At 43.4% G+C, this 22,787-nt stretch overlaps 1 protein-coding gene across 2 annotated transcripts in view; it reads left to right on the top strand.

The window, feature by feature from the left end:
* WDR25 (WD repeat domain 25) overlaps positions 1-22,787 on the top strand; it is a 237,772-nt gene that overhangs the window by 114,658 nt on the left and 100,327 nt on the right. For both annotated transcript variants that reach the window (XM_083166968.1, XM_083166967.1), the window contains exon 3: positions 12,576-12,723. In XM_083166968.1, coding sequence (XP_083023094.1) covers positions 12,576-12,723 — 148 coding nt within the window. The remainder of the gene's footprint in view (positions 1-12,575; positions 12,724-22,787) is intronic.

Raw genomic sequence — 22,787 nt, 5'->3', positions numbered from 1 at the left:
TGAAGAATGGACCTTGTCTTATCCAGTTGCAGTGGAAGACGCCAGGGTGGTGCTATTGATACCGAATAATGTCCGAGTATCAAGCCCTCCTGGGCCAATCCAGTGCTACCAGAATTACCTGGGTCTTCTACTCTATTAACTTTTTTGAGCACCCAAGCTATCCCACCTATGATAGCCCCCTGCAGCTTGTCAGTTCCTGGAACACTTCCGGATGCATACACCGCTCACCCTCTAGTAATTCTGTCCTGCTGAGGAAGTCTGCCTCTACATTCCGGATCCCTGGAATGAAAATTGCAGCCAGAACTAGAATATGAAGTTTCGCCCACCTGAAAATCTGAGACACCTCCCGCATAGCCATCTGGCTGCGAGTGCCGCCCTGATGATTCACATAAGCTACCGCTGTAGCATTGTCCAATTTAATTCTCACAGGGAACCCCCTTAAGACCTCCTCGGCTTGTTGAAGCGCCTTCAATATCGCTCTGAGTTTGGAAGAGAAGAATCCATCCATGACCAAAGCCACTGAAGCCTGAGGTGCAGAGCTATTGATCCCCAAAAACCCAGAGGCTCGCATCGATGGTGACCACAATCCAGGACCAGGTCTGTAAGGAGCGACTCATTTGTACATTTTCAAAATCCATCCACCATTGAAGAGACTCTTTTTTTTTTAAGACTACCTTCTCCTTCTTCGTGGCCTTGGGATCCCCTGACCCACAACTCAGAATGTTCCATTGGAACATCCGTGAATGTATTTTAAGGTCGCAAATGTGGCTACCATCTTGCCCAACAGTTTCAGGCACATCCAAATTGATGGTCTGGATGTTTGGAGGATTAGAATCACGAATGATGTATTCCTTTGACATGTAGATGTGTGTCCAGTATCACCTCCAGAAACTTTAATTTCTTTGGTAGGGTCAACTGAGACTTCTTGAAGATCAGAATCCATCTGTGATCTTGCAAAAACTGTATCCACACTCTGAGGTGTTCTTGTAGTAACTCCTCTGACTCCGCCTTGAAAAGGAGATGGTCTAATTATTGAATGATCACTATTCCCTCCAGTCTGAGAGCTGCTGCTATGACCGCCATCATTTTGTTGAAAACTCTGAGCGCCGTCACCAGCACAAAGAGAAGGGCATGGAATTGAAGATGCAGTCGTCCCACTGCAAACCGTAGTAGAGACTGATGCTCCTGAAAAATAGGAATGTGTATATACGCCAGAAATTCTCCCGGCTCCATGCTCTGTAAACCATACCGTAGAGACTCCATCCTAAAGTGATCCATCCACAAATGTTTGTTTAGGAACTTCAAGTTTAGAATAGGCCTGAAAGAGCTGTTTGGCTTGGATTGAATAGAAACCCCTCTTTCCCTCCGTTTTGAGTGAAAGATGCCACCGCCCCTTAAGGGCCTGTCTCATATGAGCTTCTTGAGTTAAGGCGGTTGGAAGAAAAGTTTTCGGAGGGTCTCCCCTGAGATTTATCCTGTAAATTGCATTCTGTACCCAAGGGTATTGAGTTGACTGCAACCAGCTGGTTCAAAACTGCAGGAGTCGACACCCCCCCCCCACACACACACACTCTGAAACCAGACAGGGGGGTCCTCATCCCGTCATGCCGCAGATTTATCCTCTTCCTTTGAGGAGGGCATCTTAGCAAACGCACCAAAACAGGGCTTGGCATATTTTCATCTGCCAGATGGTCCAGCACTTCCAGACTCTCAGTACTACACAAGCGGGAGCCCGCAATACACCAACACCGTTTACACAACAAGAAAAGACTGCAGCACTCCAGTGTTTTTGCAGAATATCTTTAGTGAACAAGCAACGTTTCAACAGCGGTGTGTTTTCATCAGGCTTAACATACATATATAAAACTGAGCTTAAATACCCCAGATGCCACTCACATCTGCGGAAGTCCATCCCGCTGGAAGCAGCGTGATACTCAGTGACATCATCAAAAAGTGGCATATATACGCCATTCAATGTGTTAAGATGGTTGTCATGGGGATCGAGCACAACATTTTTTGTCAGCACAACATAGCATCTCGTCCATACGGTACAGAATGATTGATCATTTGCCATCCTCCCTAAGAGGTGAAATAAGAGTCTTCGACTTCTGCAGAAAGAAGCGCAATGGATTATGAGGCTTGATACCATAAACCCTAAGTCACAGGTCTTCAACCTGTGGCCCTCCAGATGTTGTGGAACTACATTTCCCAGCATGCCCAGACAGTTTTGGCATGCTCTTATAGGAAAAAATGTGGCAATGCATGTTGGAACATTTAGTTTCACAACATCTGGAGGGCCATAGGTTGAAGACCCATGCCCTAAGGGATTAAATGAGGCTGCTGGCCTTAATGTGTTAATTTGAACCTTATAGTTGAGGTATTGTGTGCTATTTTCCTTGAGTTTAACCCTGAGAACTAACGATTTAAATCATAGGTTGCTTTGCAGTGATAAGGTACCAGTATGATAAATAGGGGGGTATCCCTCTTCTTTTCGCTAATTCTGGAGGTGATTTGGTATGCAAGGGTCTCCATACTATTGGTTCTGGAGAATTAGTCTCCATACTTAGGATTAACAAATAACCCAGACTTAGTTTCAAACACAAAAGTAATTGAAGAATTAGGGAACAGTGATCACAATATGGTTTCACTGGAAATCAACTTTAGACAATTACATCAAAAAGGATCTGCAAAAATACTAAACTTCAGAAAAGCGAACTTTGAATTATTCAGGGAAGCCCTAACAGGAATTGGATGGGAAACGGTTATGGAGGGAAAAAATGCAGAGGGAATGTGGGATACTCTAAAAAAGGTGCTTGATTCACTAACTATTGAATTCATTCCTAAAGTAACTAAGGGTAAATTCAACAAAAAAAAGCCACCATGGTTGGACAAAAAAGTAAGGTCAGCTATCAACAATAAAACCAGAGCCTTTAAATTCTATAAAAATAACTTGAATGAGGAGGCGTTCGCAAAATACAAAGAATCAAACAAAACTTGTAAAGGGGTAATCAAAGCAGCTAAAATATTATATGAAGAGTGCATAGCCACTGAAAGCAAAACCAACCCAAAGAAGTTTTTTAAATACGTAAATAGTAAACGTTTAATTAAGGAAAACATAGGCCCACTAACTGATACTAGTGGAAAAAGTGTTACTGAGGACAAGGGAAAAGCAAAACTGTTAAATGAGTTCTTCTCATCAGTATTTACTAAGGGAGAGCAGACTGTGGAACGAACATTTACCACAAACGGGACAAATAAGCCAGATCTCATTGTGGATTTCACGCCGAAGGAAATAACACTGAGGCTAAGCAAACTCAAAACAAATAAATCACCAGGGCCAGATGGGATTCATCCGAGGGTATTAATGGAATTAAGGGATGAACTAGCTACCCCCCTACAATATATCTTTAGCAAGTCACTATCGTCAGGTATAGTACCAAAAGATTGGAGAATAGCAGAGGTAGTGCCAATATTCAAAAAGGATAAAAGGGAAGATCCTGCTAATTACAGACCCGTTAGTTTAACATCAATTGTGGGTAAACTATTTGAAGGATTTTTAAGAGATGGTATCCAGGAATATTTAGACCATCACCGTCTACTCAGTACTAACCAACATGGGTTCGTGAAAAATCGTTCATGCCAAACTAATCTACTAGGGTTCTATGAAGAGGTTAGCAAAAACCTTGATAATGGAAATGCTGTAGATGTGATTTTCCTAGATTTCGCTAAAGCATTTGATACGGTCCCACACGAGATTGATTAATAAAATGGAGAACCTAGGATTGGGTGAAAATATCTGCAGATGGGTAGGGAATTGGCTATGTAATAGAGAACAAAGAGTGGTTGTGAATGGTGCCGTATCAGATACGATACCGGTACTAAGTGGAGTGCCCCAGGGTTCGGTTTTGGGGCCCATTTTGTTTAACATTTTGGTACTTATGTAGTATCTGGGCTGCCGATTTTTTGATTGTATGCCTTAAGTTAAGGCATACAATCAGATGCGATGCGATGCGATATCGCATCGCATCGCATCGCATGCGACCATCGGATGCGATGACCCGATTTTTCCATAGGAATCAATGTTAAAATGGACTGAGTCCATTTTAACATGGAATTCAATGGGAAAAAGGGGTCCTTTTCATACCCCTACTATCCAAGTGGGCATGGAGTTGGATATAAACCTGTGGCGAGCGTAGCGAGCCACCGAGCCCGAAGCGTGGCGAGCGAAGCGAGCCCCGCGAGGGGCCGGTATTCTGTGTCCCCTCGCGGGGCTCGCTACGCTCGCCACGCTTCGGGCTCGGTGGCTCGCTACGCTCGCCACAGGTTTATATCCAACTCCATGCCCACTTGGATAGTAGGGGTATGAAAAGGACCCCTTTTTCCCATTGAATTCCATGTTAAAATGGACTCAGTCCATTTTAACATTGATTCCTATGGAAAAATCGGGTCATCGCATCGCATCGCATCGATGGTCGCATGCGATGCGATGCGATGTGCCCGATTCGACCCGATTTAGAAATCGGCAGCCCAGATACTACATAAGTACCAACATTTTTATTAACGATATTGGGATAGGGTTACTCAGCAATGTATCCATCTTTGCAGACGATACAAAACTTAGCAAAGTCATTAAATCATCAGAAGACATCACCATGCTTCAAAATGATCTTGCAATTCTAGATGAGTGGGCAAAAAAATGGAAGATGAGGTTCAATGTAAATAAATGTAAGGTTATGCACCTTGGGAGACACAACCAGTGTGCACGTTACAACCTTAGCGGAGAGGAACTTGGTAATCCCATACTTGAAAAGGACCTAGGAGTCCAAATAGACAGCAAACTGGGATGTAGTGCCCTTTGTAATGTAGCTACAAAAAAGGCCAACAAAATTCTGGCATGTATTAAGAGGGGAATGGAAACTAGGGACTCAAGGGTAATTATGCCACTGTATAAAGCATTGGTGAGACCTCACCTCGAGTACGGAGTGCAGTTCTGGGCCCCACACTATAAAAAGGACATCATAGAATTAGAAAAAGTCCAAAGGCGAGCAACAAAGCTTTTAAGGGGAATGGAGAATTTAAGCTACGGGGAGAGATTAAGCAATTTGGGACTATTTACATTGGAAAAGAGACGTTTAAGGGGGGACATGTACAAGTTTATCAAGGGCCAATATAAGGAACTGTCACACACCCTCTTTTCTACTAGAAAGGAATCTAGGACACGAGGGCATGAGTATAGATTAGATGAAAAAAGATTTAATTCAGCTAGTAGAAAGAATTTCTTTACGGTCAGAACAGTCAAACTCTGGAACTCTCTTCCCAGAGAGGTGGTAACGGCTGGCTCATTAAATGCGTTCAAGGCAAAGTTGGACAAACATTTACTGGAGAAAAACATCCATGGGTACAAATAAGAAATATAATCCGTCGGTAAAATATCAGAACCTACCAAATCAGCAATGGATATCTACACCAGGTTGAACTAAATGGACGCAAGTCTTTTTTCAGCCTTACCTACTATGTAACTATGTAACATACTATTGGGAATGGATAAGCAGTTCATTGGATTTACACGACAATGTAGGAGGTTCAATACCTATAATATAATTATTCACGCTATATTATAGGCATCGGGGATGTATCAACTATTTATTAGGTGGTTGAAATGGCCTTTAGATTGACCTTGTATATTGGTTGATAGGCTCTGCAATATTCATAAGCATAAATTTAAAATGTTTAAAATTATATAGACAGATAGATATTCCAGACATATGACGTATATATACGTCATGGTCGGGAGGTACTTCCCGACCGTTGACGTATACATACGTCATGGCTTTGAACTGTCACCGCGTCTATAGACGCGGTGACAGTTTGGAGATGTCTGCTGTCCCTAAGCCGCTCGGTAACACAGTGATCGGTGGTGATCGGTGCTGTTAAGTACAGCACCGATCACCACCGATCGCCAGCCCCCCCCCTCCCACCCGGCAGCCCCCCCTCCCACCCACCCGGCAGCCGAAGCGCCAGCACCCCTCCCACCCCCCACCAGCCGCAGCGCCAGCCCCCCTCCCCCACCATTCATTCCACCACCAAATATCACTCCTTCCCTTCTGAGTCCTGCCATGCACCCAACTGGTATTTTTTGGTCACATATGAGGCATTGCCATACTCGGGAGAAATTGGGGCACAGATTTTGGGGTGCTTTTTCTCCTTCATACCTTATGAAAATGAAAAATTTTGAGCCAGAACTGCATTTTTGTGTAAAAAAAATTTAATTTTTCATTTGCACAGCCCAGTTGTATCAAAATTGGTGAAACCCCTGGGGATTTGAAATGTACACTATACCCCTAGATGAATTCCCTGAGGGGTGTAGTTTGCAAAATGGGGTCACTTGTGGGGGGGTTCCACTGTATTGGTGCTTTGGGGGTCTTGCTAATGCGACATAGCACCCACCAAAATTCCACCAGAATCTGAGCTGCAAAATCCAAAAATCACTCCTTCCCTTCTGAGTCCTGCCATGCACCCAACTGGTATTTTTTGGTCACATGTGAGGCATTGCCGTACTCGGGAGAAATTGGGGCACAGATTTTGGGGTGCTTTTTCTCCTTCATACCTTACGAAAATGAAAAATTTTGAGCCAGAACTGCATTTTTGTGTATAAAAATGTAATTTTTCATTTTCACTGCCCAGTTGTATCAAAATTGGTGAAACCCCTGGGGGTTTGAAATGTACACTATACCCCTAGATGAATTCCCTGAGGGGTGTAGTTTGCAAAATGGGGTCACTTGTGGGGGGGTTCCACTGTATTGGTGCTTCGGGGGTCTTGCTAATGCGACATAGCACCCACCAAAATTCCACCAGAATCTGAGCTGCAAAATCCAAATATCACTCCTTCCCTTCTGAGTCCTGACATTTTTTGGTCACACATGAAGCATTGCCGTACTCGGGAGAAATTGGGGCACAGATTTTGGGGTGCTTTTTCTCCTTCATACCTTATGAAAATGAAAAATTTTGAGCCAGAACTGCATTTTTGTGTAAAAAAATGTAATTTTTCATTTTCACTGCCCAGTTGTATCAAAATTGGTGAAACCCCTGGGGGTTTGAAATGTACACTATACCCCTAGATGAATTCCCTGAAGGGTGTAGTTTGCAAAATGGGGTCACATGTGGGGGGGTTCCACTGTATGGGTGCTTCAGGGGTCTTGCTAATGCGACATAGCACCCACCATTCATTCCACCACCAAAAATCACTCCTTCCCTTCTGAGTCCTGCCATGCACCCAACTGGTATTTTTTGGTCACATATGAGGCATTGCCATACTCGGGAGAAATTGGGGCACAGATTTTGGGGTGCTTTTTCTCCTTCATACCTTATGAAAATGAAAAATTTTGAGCCAGAACTGCATTTTTGTGTAAAAAAAATGTAATTTTTCATTTGCACAGCCCAGTTGTATCAAAATTGGTGAAACCCCTGGGGGTTTGAAATGTACACTATACCCCTAGATGAATTCCCTGAGGGGTGTAGTTTGCAAAATGGGGTCACTTGTGGGGGGCTTCCACTGTATTGGTGCTTTGGGGGTCTTGCTAATGCGACATAGCACCCACCAAAATTCCACCAGAATCTGAGCTGCAAAATCCAAAAATCACTCCTTCCCTTCTGAGTCCTGCCATGCACCCAACTGGTATTTTTTGGTCACATGTGAGGCATTGTCGTACTCGGGAGAAATTGGGGCACAGATTTTGGGGTGCTTTGTCTCCTTCATTCCTTGTGAAAATGACAAATTTGGAGCCAGAACTGCATTTTTGTGTAAAAAAATGTAATTTTTCATTTTCACTGCCCAGTTGTATCAAAATTGGTGAAACCCCTGGGGGTTTGAAATGTACACTATACCCCTAGATGAATTCCCTGAGGGGTGTAGTTTGCAAAATGGGGTCACTTGTGGGGGGGTTCCACTGTATTGGTGCTTCGGGGGTCTTGCTAATGCGACATAGCACCCACCAACATTCCACCAGAATCTGAGCTGCAAAATCCAAAAATCACTCCTTCCCTTCTGAGTCCTGCCATGCACCCAACTGGTATTTTTTGATCACATGTGAGGAATTGTCATACTCGGGAGAAATTGGGGCACAGATTTTGGGGTGCTTTGTCTCCTTCATTCCTTGTGAAAATGAAAAATTTTGAGCCAGAACTGCATTTTTGTGTAAAAAATGTAATTTTTCAGTTGCACAGCCCAGTTGTATCAAAATTGGTGAAACCCCTGGGGGTTTGAAATGTACACTATACCCCTAGATGAATTCCCTGAGGGGTGTAGTTTGCAAAATGGGGTCACTTGTGGGGGGGTTCCACTGTATTGGTGCTTCGGGGGTCTTGCTAATGCGACATAGCACCCACCAACATTCCACCAGAATCTGAGCTGCAAAATCCAAAAATCACTCCTTCCCTTCTGAGTCCTGCCATGCACCCAACTGGTATTTTTTGGTCACATGTGAGGCATTGCCGTACTCGGGAGAAATTGGGGCACAGATTTTGGGGTGCTTTGTCTCCTTCATTCCTTGTGAAAATGACAAATTTGGAGCCAGAACTGCATTGTTGTGTAAAAAAATGTAATTTTTCATTTTCACTGCCCAGTTGTACCACAATTGGTGAAACCCCTGGGGGTTTGAAATGTACACTATACCCCTAGATGAATTCCCTGAGGGGTGTAGTTTGCAAAATGGGGTCACTTGTGGGGGGGTTCCTAACTTTTAGCATCTTATGGTGCCTAGAAACCTACATGGTGCCTAAAAAATAATCTCATAAAAAGGAGGCTCCAAAATCAAGTAGGTGCTCCTTCTATTATGAAGCCTGTGGTTTGGTCAACGTGCACACTAGGGCCACATATAGGATATTTATGAAAACAAAAGAATTGGGGGAATCAATTTTTAGTCACATTTCTCTAGTAAAATGTACTGTGTTCCTTAGAAAAATGTATTAAAATTGAAAATCTGCAAAAAAAATGAAATTTTCAAATTTCACCTACACTTTGTTTTAATTCCTGTGAAACACCTAAAGGGTTAACAAACTTCCAAAATGCTGTTTTGAATACTGTCATCATTTATGGGGGTGTCTCACATACAAGTCCCTCAAAGTCACATCAGAACTGAACTGGTCCCTAAAAAAAATCAGTGTTTGAAATTTTCTTGAAAATTTGCTATTCATATTGTAAGCCTCCTAGTGTCCAAAAAAATTAAAAGGAAGTTGAAATAATGATGGAAACATAAAGTAGACATATGGTCTATGTTAGTTATTAACTATTATGAGTGGTATGATTATTTGTCTCACAAGCAGAAAATTTAACATTTTGCAAATTGCTAAATTTTCCATTTTTTTCCGACATTTTGGTATTTTTCACAAAAAAACACAGACTGTATCGACGAAAATTTACCACTAACTTGAAGTACAATGTGTCACGAAAAAACAATCTCAAAATCACTGGGATAAGTAAAAGCAAAAAAAAGTTATCCCCACTTAAGTGATACATGTCAGATTTGAAAAAAAGGGCTCTGTCAGGAAGGCAAAAACATGCTGTGTCAGGAAGGGGTTAAGGCAGCCCTCTATCTTTTTATCTACAGGGTCCTTAAATGCTGCTTCCCCTTGTATAGGGAGGGTTGTAGCTTTGGACAGACTAGCCACAGGTGCTTTAACTATGGGAACTTTTTCCCATAACTTAATTTGGTCCTCAGGCATGGGGTACAAATTATCAAACTTTCTGGGCATAACAACCCTTTTATTCTGCGTTTTCCACACTGACTATAAGGTCAGACAAACTCTGGTCTGTAGGAAATGTCAATCCAGACTTTACAGTAGCTGCCTTTTGAAAACACCTTCTGGCTGAACCAGGTCCACATCAGCAATGTTTAAAGCCTGGCGAACAGCCATAATTAAATACTCCACTCCTGGGATAGAGGTATCAATATCCTCCTTATGCCCCCAGGGATTACCCTCAGTAAATCCGCCCTCCTCCTCCTCCTCTGAATCTGTACCTAGAAGAGGATGAGGCAGCAAGGGGCGCCTGGTAGTTTGGGTGACAGGGACCCTCAGAAACTGCTCCATAAACAAACTCATCTTATGCACTGTGTATTATAGTGTGCTGTATTACCTGCAGAAAGGCAGGGTCCCCTTGTGTGAGTGGAGGGGAGCTCAGAGTAGGCTGAGAAAAGGGAAAAAGCCTAGGGCAGCTGCTAAGATCATCCCTCTGTTTGTTTAAAGCCTGTACTAGGTAAGCCACAGATCTGCCCAGGGCTGCCGCTCAGGCTACTCTGCACTTGATCACCACTGTGAACAGCTTTGCAGGCAGGGCATAAATCCTCCTGGTCCAACTGTTCACTGGTTACTTTAGCTCTGCAAAACCTGCAGCAAATTAACATGGCAGATGCCCCTCCTCAGCAACAGCAGCATTTCTGTCATTGTTATATACAGTATTAACACAGTGCAATTGTCAGGCGCTATACATCGTAATGAACCAGTGGTACTTATCTGTCAGCTGCTGTTGTCGCTGACCCTCAATGGTCACAAGGAATGGCACCGCTGCACAGGAATCTCCGCTGAAGACTGTAACGAGACAAACTCCTTTCAGCTCCAAGTGTATGGTGAAAAAGAGCGCCAGACCACAGCCAGGAAGAGAAAGTCCCTGCTTCAGTCGGGAGAGTGTGCATTTTGGCGTCCTCCCCCTTCAGCTGCTCTAGCAGGGAGCTGGTGAAGTGTCCCCCCAGGGCCCAGGAGACCTTTCCATGTTCAAAAAACAGGGAGGTCAGAGCACTGAGCTGGATGAAAGCAGTGCTTTCTTACCAACTCACAGGACTATGGGCAGTATTCAATTTAAAAAAATCGCTGTGCATGGCGAGAGATTTTTTTCTCTTGCCATGCACCCGCCCTGTTCCGGAGGGCTCGCTGCCACTCCTGCTCCCTCTATTCAATGTAGTTAAGATTCGCCGCCACTCGCGGCGAGTCTTAACCCCTGCAGCGGACGAGCGTCCGCGGCAGGGAGCTGGCAGAGAGCCGTGGGACGGTGGCAGCCAGGGAGATTAAAGTCTCCCTGGCTGCCCCAGAACATATGTGGAGGGGAGGTGGACTTCCAGGGACCCAGGCAGCACAAGCTGCCCCCCCTATAGCCAGCGGGGGACCCAGTATTCACTGCACCCGATCGTGCATATGTAATGATCGGATGCAGTGAATATATGAATATCTAATGAGCGGCTCGAGAGCTCCGGCCCCCAGCTGGCTGCTCTGTGTAAAAAACACGGAGAGAGACGGCGAAAATCACTTAGAAAGACGGCGAATATTTCACATTGAATAGGGTTGCTCGCTTTTGGAGAGCAAAATGCTCCGTCCAAGGCGAAAAAAGCACAAATTCGCCATAAAACAGGGCGAATTTTTCTCATTGAATACTGCCCTCTGACAGGGAAGCGCTTCTTTCAGCTCCTGTAGAACTAAATAACAGTGTAAAGAATTTTCCTAAGGAAACATCACACTGAAGCCTGCAGCTAGCTAAGAGAAATTAATAAAATAAAAATCTAACTAACGCTAATGTGGCTGCATTACGCAGCCCCATAGCATCTGCACCACTCCTGTGGGCACATACACAAAACTGGGGTCTTCTGGGATGCAGTGTCATAGCATAGGTGCCTTAGCTCCTCTGGACCTGACTACATCCAATGGTTAAGCTATGTCACCAGGATGGATGAAAGAGAAATGGAATTATTGGTGAGTACCAAATTCCTGTAATTAAGCGTTCTCTTGTCCTTCTTGGAACAGTCTGCTTTCTGTACAACCAAATGTCTCACATCAGAATCCACTTTATTGTCCAGGTACAGTATACTTGCGTATACTAGGAATTTCATTGAGTCATCAGCCCAGAGCACCTGCTGCCATTGTTATGTACCCCAGTTCCTATGATTTCCTGCATAGTTGAAACAATTGGCTTTGTGTCCATGTTGATTAAATGACTTTTTGGAAGCAACTCTTCCATGAAGATCACTTCTAGACAGACTTTTTCAAACAGATGGTTGTCCCTGGGTCAAACTTGTTTCTGCCAGTTCTGGGCTGATGGCACTGCAGGAAATCTTCTGATTTAGAAGGGAAGTAATCATGATGTCTTTCATCTGAGTTCCCTTGGCGACTCCTGAGTCTATGGATCTCAATGTTGCCCATTTCTTTGTTCCTCTTAAAAAGAGCGTGAACAGCACATCTTGAAACCTGTCTGCTTTTAAAATTTTGCCTAGGAAAGACCTTGCTGATGCAATATAACTACCTTGGGTGTAATTTAATAGGATGAGAGATTCAGAAAGTGAGAGATTTGGTATGAAATCTCCATTTTTTTTTTAAAGCGGCAATCGTTTGACTTTGAAGTGTAAATGATTGCCAATTTCTTCTGAATCTCTCCTCCTTTTAATCCCCCCCCCCCCCCCCCTCTTGTGTCTTATTTCTGTGCTCAGAGTTTGGCTGTTCCTCACTCACTTTTAAACCCAGTGTATGATAACAAAGACATGTAAATTATATTGTTACTGCTTCTCCGTACTGAATCCATATTTCCTATTTTTCAGGTTTGGGATGCTGTGGATTCTGGGAAATGTTTGCGCACATTCTTGTGCCATCAATCAGCAGTACGTGACGCACAGTGGTCTGTCTGTGGCCAGAGAATTCTGAGTGGTGGCTTTGATTCCAAGCTGTACTTAACAGATGTTGAATCAGGTCTGGCTTAAATATTTTTCTGTTTAGAATTAAATGGCCAAATTATGCTTCTCATCCAACATGCAAAAAGAGAGAGAAAACCACAGTATTATTCATCAAATTTGTCGAATTGTCACTGCAAAAAAAACTTTTTTTGCAAAATGAAAGCAGCAACCAATTATTATTGTGTATCTGCATATATGGTTCTACAAAAGCTTATTAAAATCCACAAGCTGACTACTGTGCGACTCAGTGATCGTGACTCATCAGACCCGATGATTGTGTGACTCATAGACTGTGACTCAACAGGGCCTATGACTGTGGAAACGGTGACTGTGAGACCCAGTGGCAGTGCCTAATCAGACCCGGGGACTGTGTGTCCGTGATCGTGACTCATTAGACCCTCTGACTGTGTAACCCGTTCACTGTGCGACCTGATGGCTGTGACTAATCAGACCCAGAGACTGTGCCACCCGGTGACTGTGACTAATCAGACCCAGTGACTGTGCTACCTGGTGGCTGTGGGTCCCGGGGTCTGGGACTCATTGGACCCGGTAAATGTGCAACCTGGTGACTGTGTGACACGATGACTGACTCATCAGAAAACCTGGTGAATGTATGACCCGGTGACAGGGAGATCACCCAGTAATTGTGCGATCTAGTGACTAACTCATCAGTCCTGATGACTGTGTCATCCCGTGACTGAGATCACCTGATGATTGTGTGACCTGGTGACTGTGACTCATCAGACCTGTTGATTGTGAGAGCTGGTGACCCAGTGACTGTAACTCCTCAGAAATGGTGACTCTGCGACCCGGTGACTGTGATGCATCAGACCTGATGGTACTTATGTATTATCTGGACTCCCATGTTAAATGCACCCCATTTTTTCATACCCCTACTATCCAACTATGCATGGAGTTGATTTTATATAGTGTGGTGAGCGCAGCGAGCCCCGCGAGGGGACACGGTCTCATAAGAAAACCGGGAGTCCAGATATTACATAAGTACCGACCTTGATTACTGTGTGACCCGGTGACTGTGAAACATCAGACCTGATTACTGTGTAACCTGGTGACCGTGACTCATCAGACCTGATTACTGTGTGAGAGAAAGTATATTCACTAGGAATAGTCAGGCGCTTGGTAATGAGCTGAATCCTCATTGGAAACAGCTGCTCAAATGTGGGGGTAGTCACTCCCCACTCAAGAAAAGAAAGAAAAGGACACGCACTAGGCAAGTCGAGCAGCGCTTGTATTAATAGACAATACCAATTGGTTGGAAAAATATAACAAATTTTACTGTATTAAAATACATGCATAATTACAATATTACATAAAATATATATAAAAAAAACACAATAATGTAACAGGTAGGGTGGGGAATAAAAAGTAAATTGGAATGAATGAAAATGAATATAATAACCAAGACTCAATGGATACTTCTGGATATATATTGTGATCACTTTTTGGGGGACGGGTAAGTGCAGGTTACCAATTGATGTATTAGGGTCCTTTCTAGGTGGTGTAACCGGGGGTCCTCACGATGTCTGCGGCTGAGTGGAATTGCCACTGGAGGAACAATTGCTCGCTTGATGATGTTCAGTCCTCTGATTTAGGGTGAGAGAATGATGTTTTTAGCTCAAATCACCTGGAGGAATCTCTGAAGCGATATACCCGGTGGATATTACAGCAATGATGTGGAGTGTGGCTTCCTTTCCCAGTGATGGTACTCCCTGGTGTGGATGTTGTTCACCTGGGGTGCTGAGCAACACGTTAGTTGATCCTCCCAGCCTCTGGATATTGCTGTGAACCCCCTCCTTTTTGCGGACACCCTTTCATCATTCATCCAAACTTTGGACACCATGCTCAGCACCCCAGGTGAACAACATCCACACCAGGGAGTACCATCACTGGGCACGGAAGCCACACTCCACATCATTGCTGTAATATCCACTGGGTATATCGCTTCAGAGATTCCTCCAGGTGATTTGCGCTAAAAACATCATTCTCTCAACCTAAATCAGAGGACTGAACATCATCAAGCGAGCAATTGTTCCTCCAGTGGCAATTCCACTCAGCCGCAGACATCGTGAGGACACCCTAATACATCAATTGGTAACGTGCACTTACCCGTCCCCCAAAAAGTGATCACAATATATATCTAGACGTATCCATTGAGGCTTGGTTATTATATTCATTTTCATTCATTCCAATTTACTTTTTATTCCCCACCCTACCTGTTACATTATTGTGTTTTTTTATTTATATTTTATGTAATATTGTAATTATGCATGTATTTAATACAGTAAAATTTGTTATATTTTTCCAACCAATTGGTATTGTCTATTAATACAAGCGCTGCTCGACTCGCCTAGTGCGTGTCCTTTTCTTTCTGATTACTGTGTGACCCGGTGACTGTGACTCTATTATTGTTATTATTATTTTGGTACTTGTTTCCTATCACGGCGCCACCGATATTAATTGTATGGAATCGGGTCGCAAAAATCGGGTCAATCTCATGGCATGCAACCAAATCACATGCGATGCGATCGACCCGACCGACCTGATTTTTTACATTGGAACCAATGTTAAATGGTCCCTGAGACCCGATTTTACATTGGCCTCAGTGACGAGCGGCGGCGGTACGCATCCTCTGACCTTTTCATACCCCCACTATCCACGTTGAGTTAATTTTATATAGAGTGGCGAGCCCGAATACTTCAGACGTATTACGTGTGCGCTCGCCACGCTTCGGGCTCGCTGCGTTCGCCGCACTATATAATATCAACTCCATGTCGACGTGGATAATAGGGGTATGAAAAGGTCAGAGAACGCGTACCGCCGCCCCTCGTGGGCTCGCTGCGCTCGCCATGCTTCGGGTTGGCGTTCATCGTGGGGGGGCATTTGACATACAAATTACCCATCTAGGTGGCTATACAATCAAAAATCAGATATGGGGGGCCATTTAACACTGGTTCCTATGTAAAATCGGGTCCATCGCATTGGTCGCATCGCATGCCATTATAATGGCATGCGATGGACCCGATTTTTACATTGTAGGGAAAGCTGTAAAAAAGCCCGAAATTGGGGCGGTCGGGTCCCATCGCATACCTTAAGTTAAGGTATGCGATGGCACCCCGATGGGCGCCCTGCTAGGAAACAAGTACCATTATTTTATTATTATTATTTTTATTATTATTATTATTATTATTATTATTATTATTATTATCGTTTATTTACATCAGACCTGATTACTGTGTGACCCAGTGATTGTGACTCATCAGACCTGATTACTGTGAACAGCTAAAAGTAGTAGGAATCCGCACTTCCTATTGGGATAGATATATTTATTTATTTTATCTATTAACAGTTTCTTATATAGTGCAGCAGTAAATAGTGAGATCATTTGATTCAAAGTCCTTCTTTGTGGTCCTCAGTCCAAATTCACAACCATATCAAGGCCTTTTCCAAGGCCAAGGAATATAGCGTAGATTGGGGGTCACACTTTAAACTTGATTCCTTTTTAATCCTCCAATTTTCCTCAGAAATATAAACCTATAGAGGAAAAACACATTGCGTAATAAGTAAGTAAATTTATTCACGTTAACAGCACACAAACACGTAAAAAACAAAGCCTGTTACCATATCTGGCCTTTCACAAAAGGCTATATAAGAAGCATATGTGGGGTCAGATGTTATAACCCGGGTAGACCTCCTATTAAAGTCTCCAGAAAGTAGTCCCAGTGCTAGGTTACAAATAGGGATTCCAGGTACCTCCGAACAACCAACACATTTCGACCTGTAAGTCTTCCTCAGGGTGTATGGAGGTAACCTGCTGGTATCCATATTTAAACCATAATGAGGACCTCCTCCCAATTTCTTCTTCCTGTGTGGGAGGACCTCACTTTAAAAAAAAAAAAATACATGATTCTCTGCATAATTGGTACATTCTGAAAACTTTCTATTAACCAATTTAAATATTATGAATAATACATATAAATGCAATTAAAAGCTTAATAGCTTGTGTCACGGAAAATACCGAAAACTGGAAATGGTCATGCATTCCAACTCTTTGGAACGCAGGACACCTCTTTCCTGTTTACAAAAAAGAGAGTTATGCCGGAAACAGAATCCATATATATAGCTTCTTTCTGCTATTATAGCAATATTTGCGCTCCACAGACCTCCGTCTGTGGAGCGTATTGGGTTCCCGGCCAGAGCCTCCGCTCGGGCCGGAAGTAACGAGCGCGGAAATTACATATGCGTTCCACATACCTCTGCATGTTTAACGCATCACCTAACTCCCAGCCGGAGTCTTTGCAACAACACCGGAAGTATCGTGTGCGCTTCACAGACCTGCATGTGTGAAACGCATCCTTATACCTACTGCAATTTTACATTTATATATGCAGTCCAACTGATTGCTGGGACACAGGATAATGTTACTCCTGCATTCAAACTTTATTACATCCATAGATGAACAAAATAATTACCAAACACAAAATACATTTACAATTATAATGATAGGGGATTACAAGAGATATTGGACGGATTTGCTCATTACAAACCATAAAAGGAACTACAGGTAGAGTATCCGGTATCCGGACATCCCTTATCCGAATTATTCCAAAAACCGTGGTTTTTGGAATCATTCGAATTTTTTTTATTTATTTTTTTAACCCCTAACCCTCTTTTCATACTTACCAAGTCCCCGAGCGTCCACAGCAGGCCTCCGGCATCTTCTCCAGGGTCTCCAGCGGTCCCAGGAATGCATTGCGCGAGTGTGCGCGGCGCGCGCACACTCGTCACCGGTGACGTCACCGGTGCGCGCGCACACTCGCGCAATGCATTCCTGGGACCGCTGGAGACCAGGAGAAGATGCCGGAGGCCTGCTGTGGACGCCCGGGGACTGCGCGGACGCCGAGGGACGCCCGGGGACCATCAGGGGACAGGTAAGTATGGCTGCAAAAAAAATATTCCAAAAAACGGAAAATTCCTCTATCCGAAATGCTCGCGGTCCCGAGCATTTCGGATAGGGGATACTCAACCTGTACATATAAAGAGTCCTTTAAAAAGCATTTACATAAAATACTTAATTTATAAAAACCACTTTATCTCAAAATTTAGGCCGTTATGTTCCATTGTTCCAGCATCATAAGTTAATTTCATTTCATTTTTAGCAAGTTCTTGTTCACTTCCCTTAACTCTCCAATTACAGTACCTTCTATTTTCTTAATTCCTATTATACATTTTATCCTTTCTATTGAACAGTTATGTTTTTCTTTGAATTGTTTTGAAACGGAGTTGTTTTCATAACCCTTTTTAATATTTTTAAGGTGTTCCCCATCTGTCTTTAAATTTTCTATTAGTTCGGCCAATATATTGTAAATTACACGTGCATTCCAAAATATATATGCAGTTTGTGCTTTTTAAGGCCCATACACACTGGGCGACTTTGAGCTGAAAGCTGCTCAAAACAGCATGTTTGAGCGGCTTTCAGCTCTTAGCCGCCAAGTGTGTATGCCCCAGCGATGAACGATGAATGCTGCTGCGCGCTCACGCATCATCGCTGGGAAAGCGGCTCTTCTGCTGGTAATACCAGCAGATGAGCGGCTTTGAGGATGGCTTTGCATAGTGCTGTGCTACGCAAAGCCGTCCTCTCCCCTCTGTTGGCATCGGGCAGGGGGAAAGCCGCTCAGTGTGTATACACTGAGCGGCTTCCCCCCAGCGATGAACGCTATCATCACTTTCCATACACGCTGGGCATAGTCACCCAGTGTGTATGGACCTTTACCTTTATTGATCGGAATTCTACCACTTTTGTTGGCATTTTCTTATGGGAGCAGCAGACTAAACAGTCCGCACATTGGTGGAAACCTTTTGTTTTAATCCTCTCAGATTTATTTTCCATTACAGCACTTTTTACTAGTCGATCTTTTAAATTTGCCGCTTTGCTATATATAAAAACTGGCTTTTCTGGGATGATATCTTTTAAAATTGGGTCTTCTTTTAATAAATACCAGTACTTCTTAAAAATATTCTCTGCTAATTTATATTCATCATAAAATGTAGATATAAAAGGTTAAGATGTTTTTTTCACTTCATCATTGTCCATATATTTTAAAAGATCTTCCTCAGGGATATTTTCAAATTCATCAATTAATGTATCCATTTTAGTTGAATCATATCCCATATTTTTACAAATGTCTTTTTAGTATCACCCACTTGTTCCCTGAAAATTGTTTTGTCAGAGCAGTTTCTTCGTAGATGTTGTATTTGTCCTTTTTGGATGATGGTGGCTTTTGGTACTTTTATATAAGAATTGCTGTCCGTGGGTTTACTATAGATTCTGGTTTTCACATGGGGCCCCTCGATATAAATATTGAGATCTAAAAAAATCACTTATTTTTTGCTTTTAATAAAAGTTAAGTTGATATTATGAAATTGGTATTTAAAATATTACAAAATTTTGTCGAGGTCTGTATCACTTCCCTTCCATATAAGAAATATATCATCAATAAAACGAACCCATAAAAGAATTTCATTCAAATAGGGATTATTCTTCCAAATGGTTTAGTTTTCCCACCAGCCCATAAATAAATTAGCATAGGACGGGGCAACATGAGTCCCCATGGCTGTACCTTTTAATTGTATATAAAACTGCCCCTTAAACCAAAAAAAGTTGTTATTTAAAATAAAGTCAATAGATTATTTGATAAAATCAATTTCAAATGCTCTTTGGCCAAGATACCAGTATCAAGTTTAATTATAGTACAAAGAGATGTAACGTCAGCGGTTACTAGAGTACAATCATTGGGTAGGGTAATTTTTTTTTTTTTTTTTTTTTTTTTTAGCTTGTTATTTACATCTATAGTGTCTTTCACATAAGACTTCAGTTTAATAACTTCTGGTTGCAGAAAGGATTCCACATAAAGACTTAAATTTGCAGACACTGAATCAGTGCCTGCAATAATTGGATGCCCAGGTGGATTTAGGGCGTCTTTGTGGATTTTAGGGAAGACTTACATTACAGGTAATATGGGGGTTTTCTTTTATAATGTATTTATTTGTTGTTTGGTGATGGCACCTGTTCTTAAATTATGTTCTACCATAACTCTCAATTTCTTTTCAAAATTTTCTGTAGGATTTCCTCTCAGAAGATTATAAGTTTCTTTATCCCTCAGAAGTCTTAAGACTTCCTGATTATATTTCTCCATGTCCATGGAGGTTTCACTGTAAGATTTCTGTTTTTTTTTCCAATCTGGTAATCGCTTCTTTGTTGATATTTGGTGTCATTGTTTTCTTTGGTTGTAAACGATTGACCTCCGTACATACAATTTGGTACTTATGTATTATCTGGACTCCCATGTTAAATGCACCCCATTTTTTCATACCCCTACTATCCAACTACGCATGGAGTTGATTTTATATAGTGTGGCGAGCGCAGCGAGCCACCGTGCCCGAAGCGTGGTGAGCGCAGCGAGCCCCGCGAGGGGACGCGGTCTCATAAGAAAAACGGGAGTCCAGATATTACATAAGTACCTACAATTTTATTAAAACTCTCCACCAAATGGCCCCTACTGAACGTTGGATTAAAAGTGGACTTAGGTTTAAATTTATTAGTTTGTATTTCTTCTTGATAGTCCATCTGCTTCTGTCCTAAAAAGTATCTCTTCAGGCTCAAATTTGACCTGGTGACTGTGACTCATCAGACTTGGGGATTGTGAGAGCTGGTGACCCAGTGACTGTAACTCCTCGGAAATGGTGACTGTGTGACCCGGTGACTGTGCGAACTGGTGAATGTGATGCATCAGACCTGATTACTGTGTGACCCAGTGACTGTGAAACATCAGACCTGATTATTGTGTGACCTGGTGACTGTGTCTCATCAGACCTGATTACTGAGTGACCCGGTGACTGTGACTCATCAGACCCAGTAACTGTGACTCATTATTATTATCATTATTATTATTATCGTTTATTATATCAGACCTGATTACTGCGTGACCTAGTGACTGTGTCTCATGAGACCTGATTACTGAGTGATCCGGTGACTGTGACTCATTATTATTATCATTATTATTATTATTATCGTTTATTATATCCAACCTGATTACTGCGTGACTGTGACTCATCAGACCTGGTCACTGTGTGACCCGGTGACTGTGACTCATTATTATTATTGTTTATTTACATCAGACCTGATTACTGTGTGACTGTGACTCATCAGACCTGGTGACTGTGACTCATCAGACCTGATTACTGTGTGACCCGGTGACTGTGACTCATCAGACCTGGTGATTGTGAGAGCTGGTGACCCAGTGACTGTAACGCCTCAGAAACAGTGACTGTGTGACCCGGTGACTGACTCATCAGACCTGGTGACTGTATAACCCGGTGACTGAGGTCATCTAATGATTGTGTGACACGGTGACTGTGAGATCACCCGGTAATTGTGCGACCTGGTGACCCAGTGACTGTAACTCCTCATAAGCGGTCACACTGCCCAGTGACTGCCAGACCATCCAGGTGACTGTTCAACCCGTTGACTGACTCATCAGAGCTGGTCACTGTGCGACCCGGTGACTGTGCGACCCAGTGACTGTGAGACCCATTGACACTGAGCCAGTGTGATGTTATGACATATCACACCTTCGGACACACTGCATGATCTGTTGTACAATGGTGTAGTGTATCATTACATGTGACACTGCTTTAGCCGTGGAATTATCCCATTAGATGTGAGGCACACCCATTGTAATGATTGGGTATAACTCTGGTGCAAGGGCACAGAATAAGCGGCCGTGATGTTGTACCTGGATAGGGGAAGCCTGGCACTGGGCACAGAATAAGCAACCATGCTGTAGCAGCTGTATATGGGAAGCCTGATGCTGGGCACAGAATAAGCGGCCATGCTTTAGTACCTGTATATGGGAAGCCTTGTGCTGGGAACAGAATAAGCGGCCATGCTTAAGTGCCTGGATATGGGAAGTCTGGTGATGGGCACAGAATAAGAGTCCATGCTGTAGCCCCTGAATAGGGATAGCCTGGCACTGGGCACAGCTAAGCGGCCTTGCTGTCGTACCTGGATATGGGAAGCCTGATGCTGGGCACAGAATAAGCGGCCACGCTTTAGTACCTGTATATGGGAAGTCTTGTGCTGGAAACAGAATAAGTGGCCATGCTGTAGCGCCTGGATATGGGAAGTCTGGTTCTGGGCATATAATAAGCACCCATGTTGTAGTACCTGGATATGGGAAGCCTGGTGCTCGGCACAGAATAAGCGGCCATGCTTTAGTACCTGTACAGATGGGTCAGGTCCCATCCTTGCTGGCAGGTCGCCATGGCGTCTGCGCTGGCGACCCGCCAGCAGCCACGCAAGCGAATGCACTGAGACGCGCGTGCGTCTCACGCGCACGCGTGTCTCAGTCTCCGTCGCCAGCGCGACGGAAACCCTGTCCGTCTCCGCCTCAGGGAGACGGACAGGGTTAGGGGGGGTTAGGGGGGGATGCGGGCAGGCAGCGGGGACCCGGGGGAACGGATGGAAGCGCCGTCGGAAGGGGACGCGCGCGCCTCTCGTGCGCGCGCGTCCCCTTCTCACCATCGCCATGGCGCTGGCGGGGGATGGCGGCTGGCGACGCCAGCGCCATCCCCTGCCAAGATGGGACAAGACCCATCTGTATATGGGAAGCCTTGTGCTGGGCACAGAATAAGTGGCCATGCTTTAGTACATGGATATGGGAAGCCTTGTGATATCGTAGGGTCCAAGTTATGATGCAAGACTCATATCATATATAATTGATTAAGGATACATAATAAAATAAACATTTAAACATATAATAAAATACAATATTTGATTACAGTAATTGAGAACAGTTGAAACTGGCATCCCCGAATAAAAATAAAATAAAACAGGCAGCAATTTGTTATTAAAAAAAAGGCAGGCAAAGCATAAAGTTAAAATAACATAAAGATGTAGTGCTTATCATCTTTGCAGAGGCTGGCGGTGGATTCACCAGCTGCCAGCCACAGGAAGGTGATGTGGACGAACGAGACGCACCTGCATCCCCTTTAACTGGAGCT

Source organism: Crinia signifera, chromosome 12 (assembly GCF_055691185.1).
Source record: "Crinia signifera chromosome 12, ASM5569118v1, whole genome shotgun sequence".
In the NCBI taxonomy this organism is placed as follows: domain Eukaryota; kingdom Metazoa; phylum Chordata; class Amphibia; order Anura; family Myobatrachidae; genus Crinia; species Crinia signifera.
The sequence above is the reverse complement of the archived record's forward strand: the minus strand, read 5'-3'. Positions and strand labels throughout refer to the sequence as shown.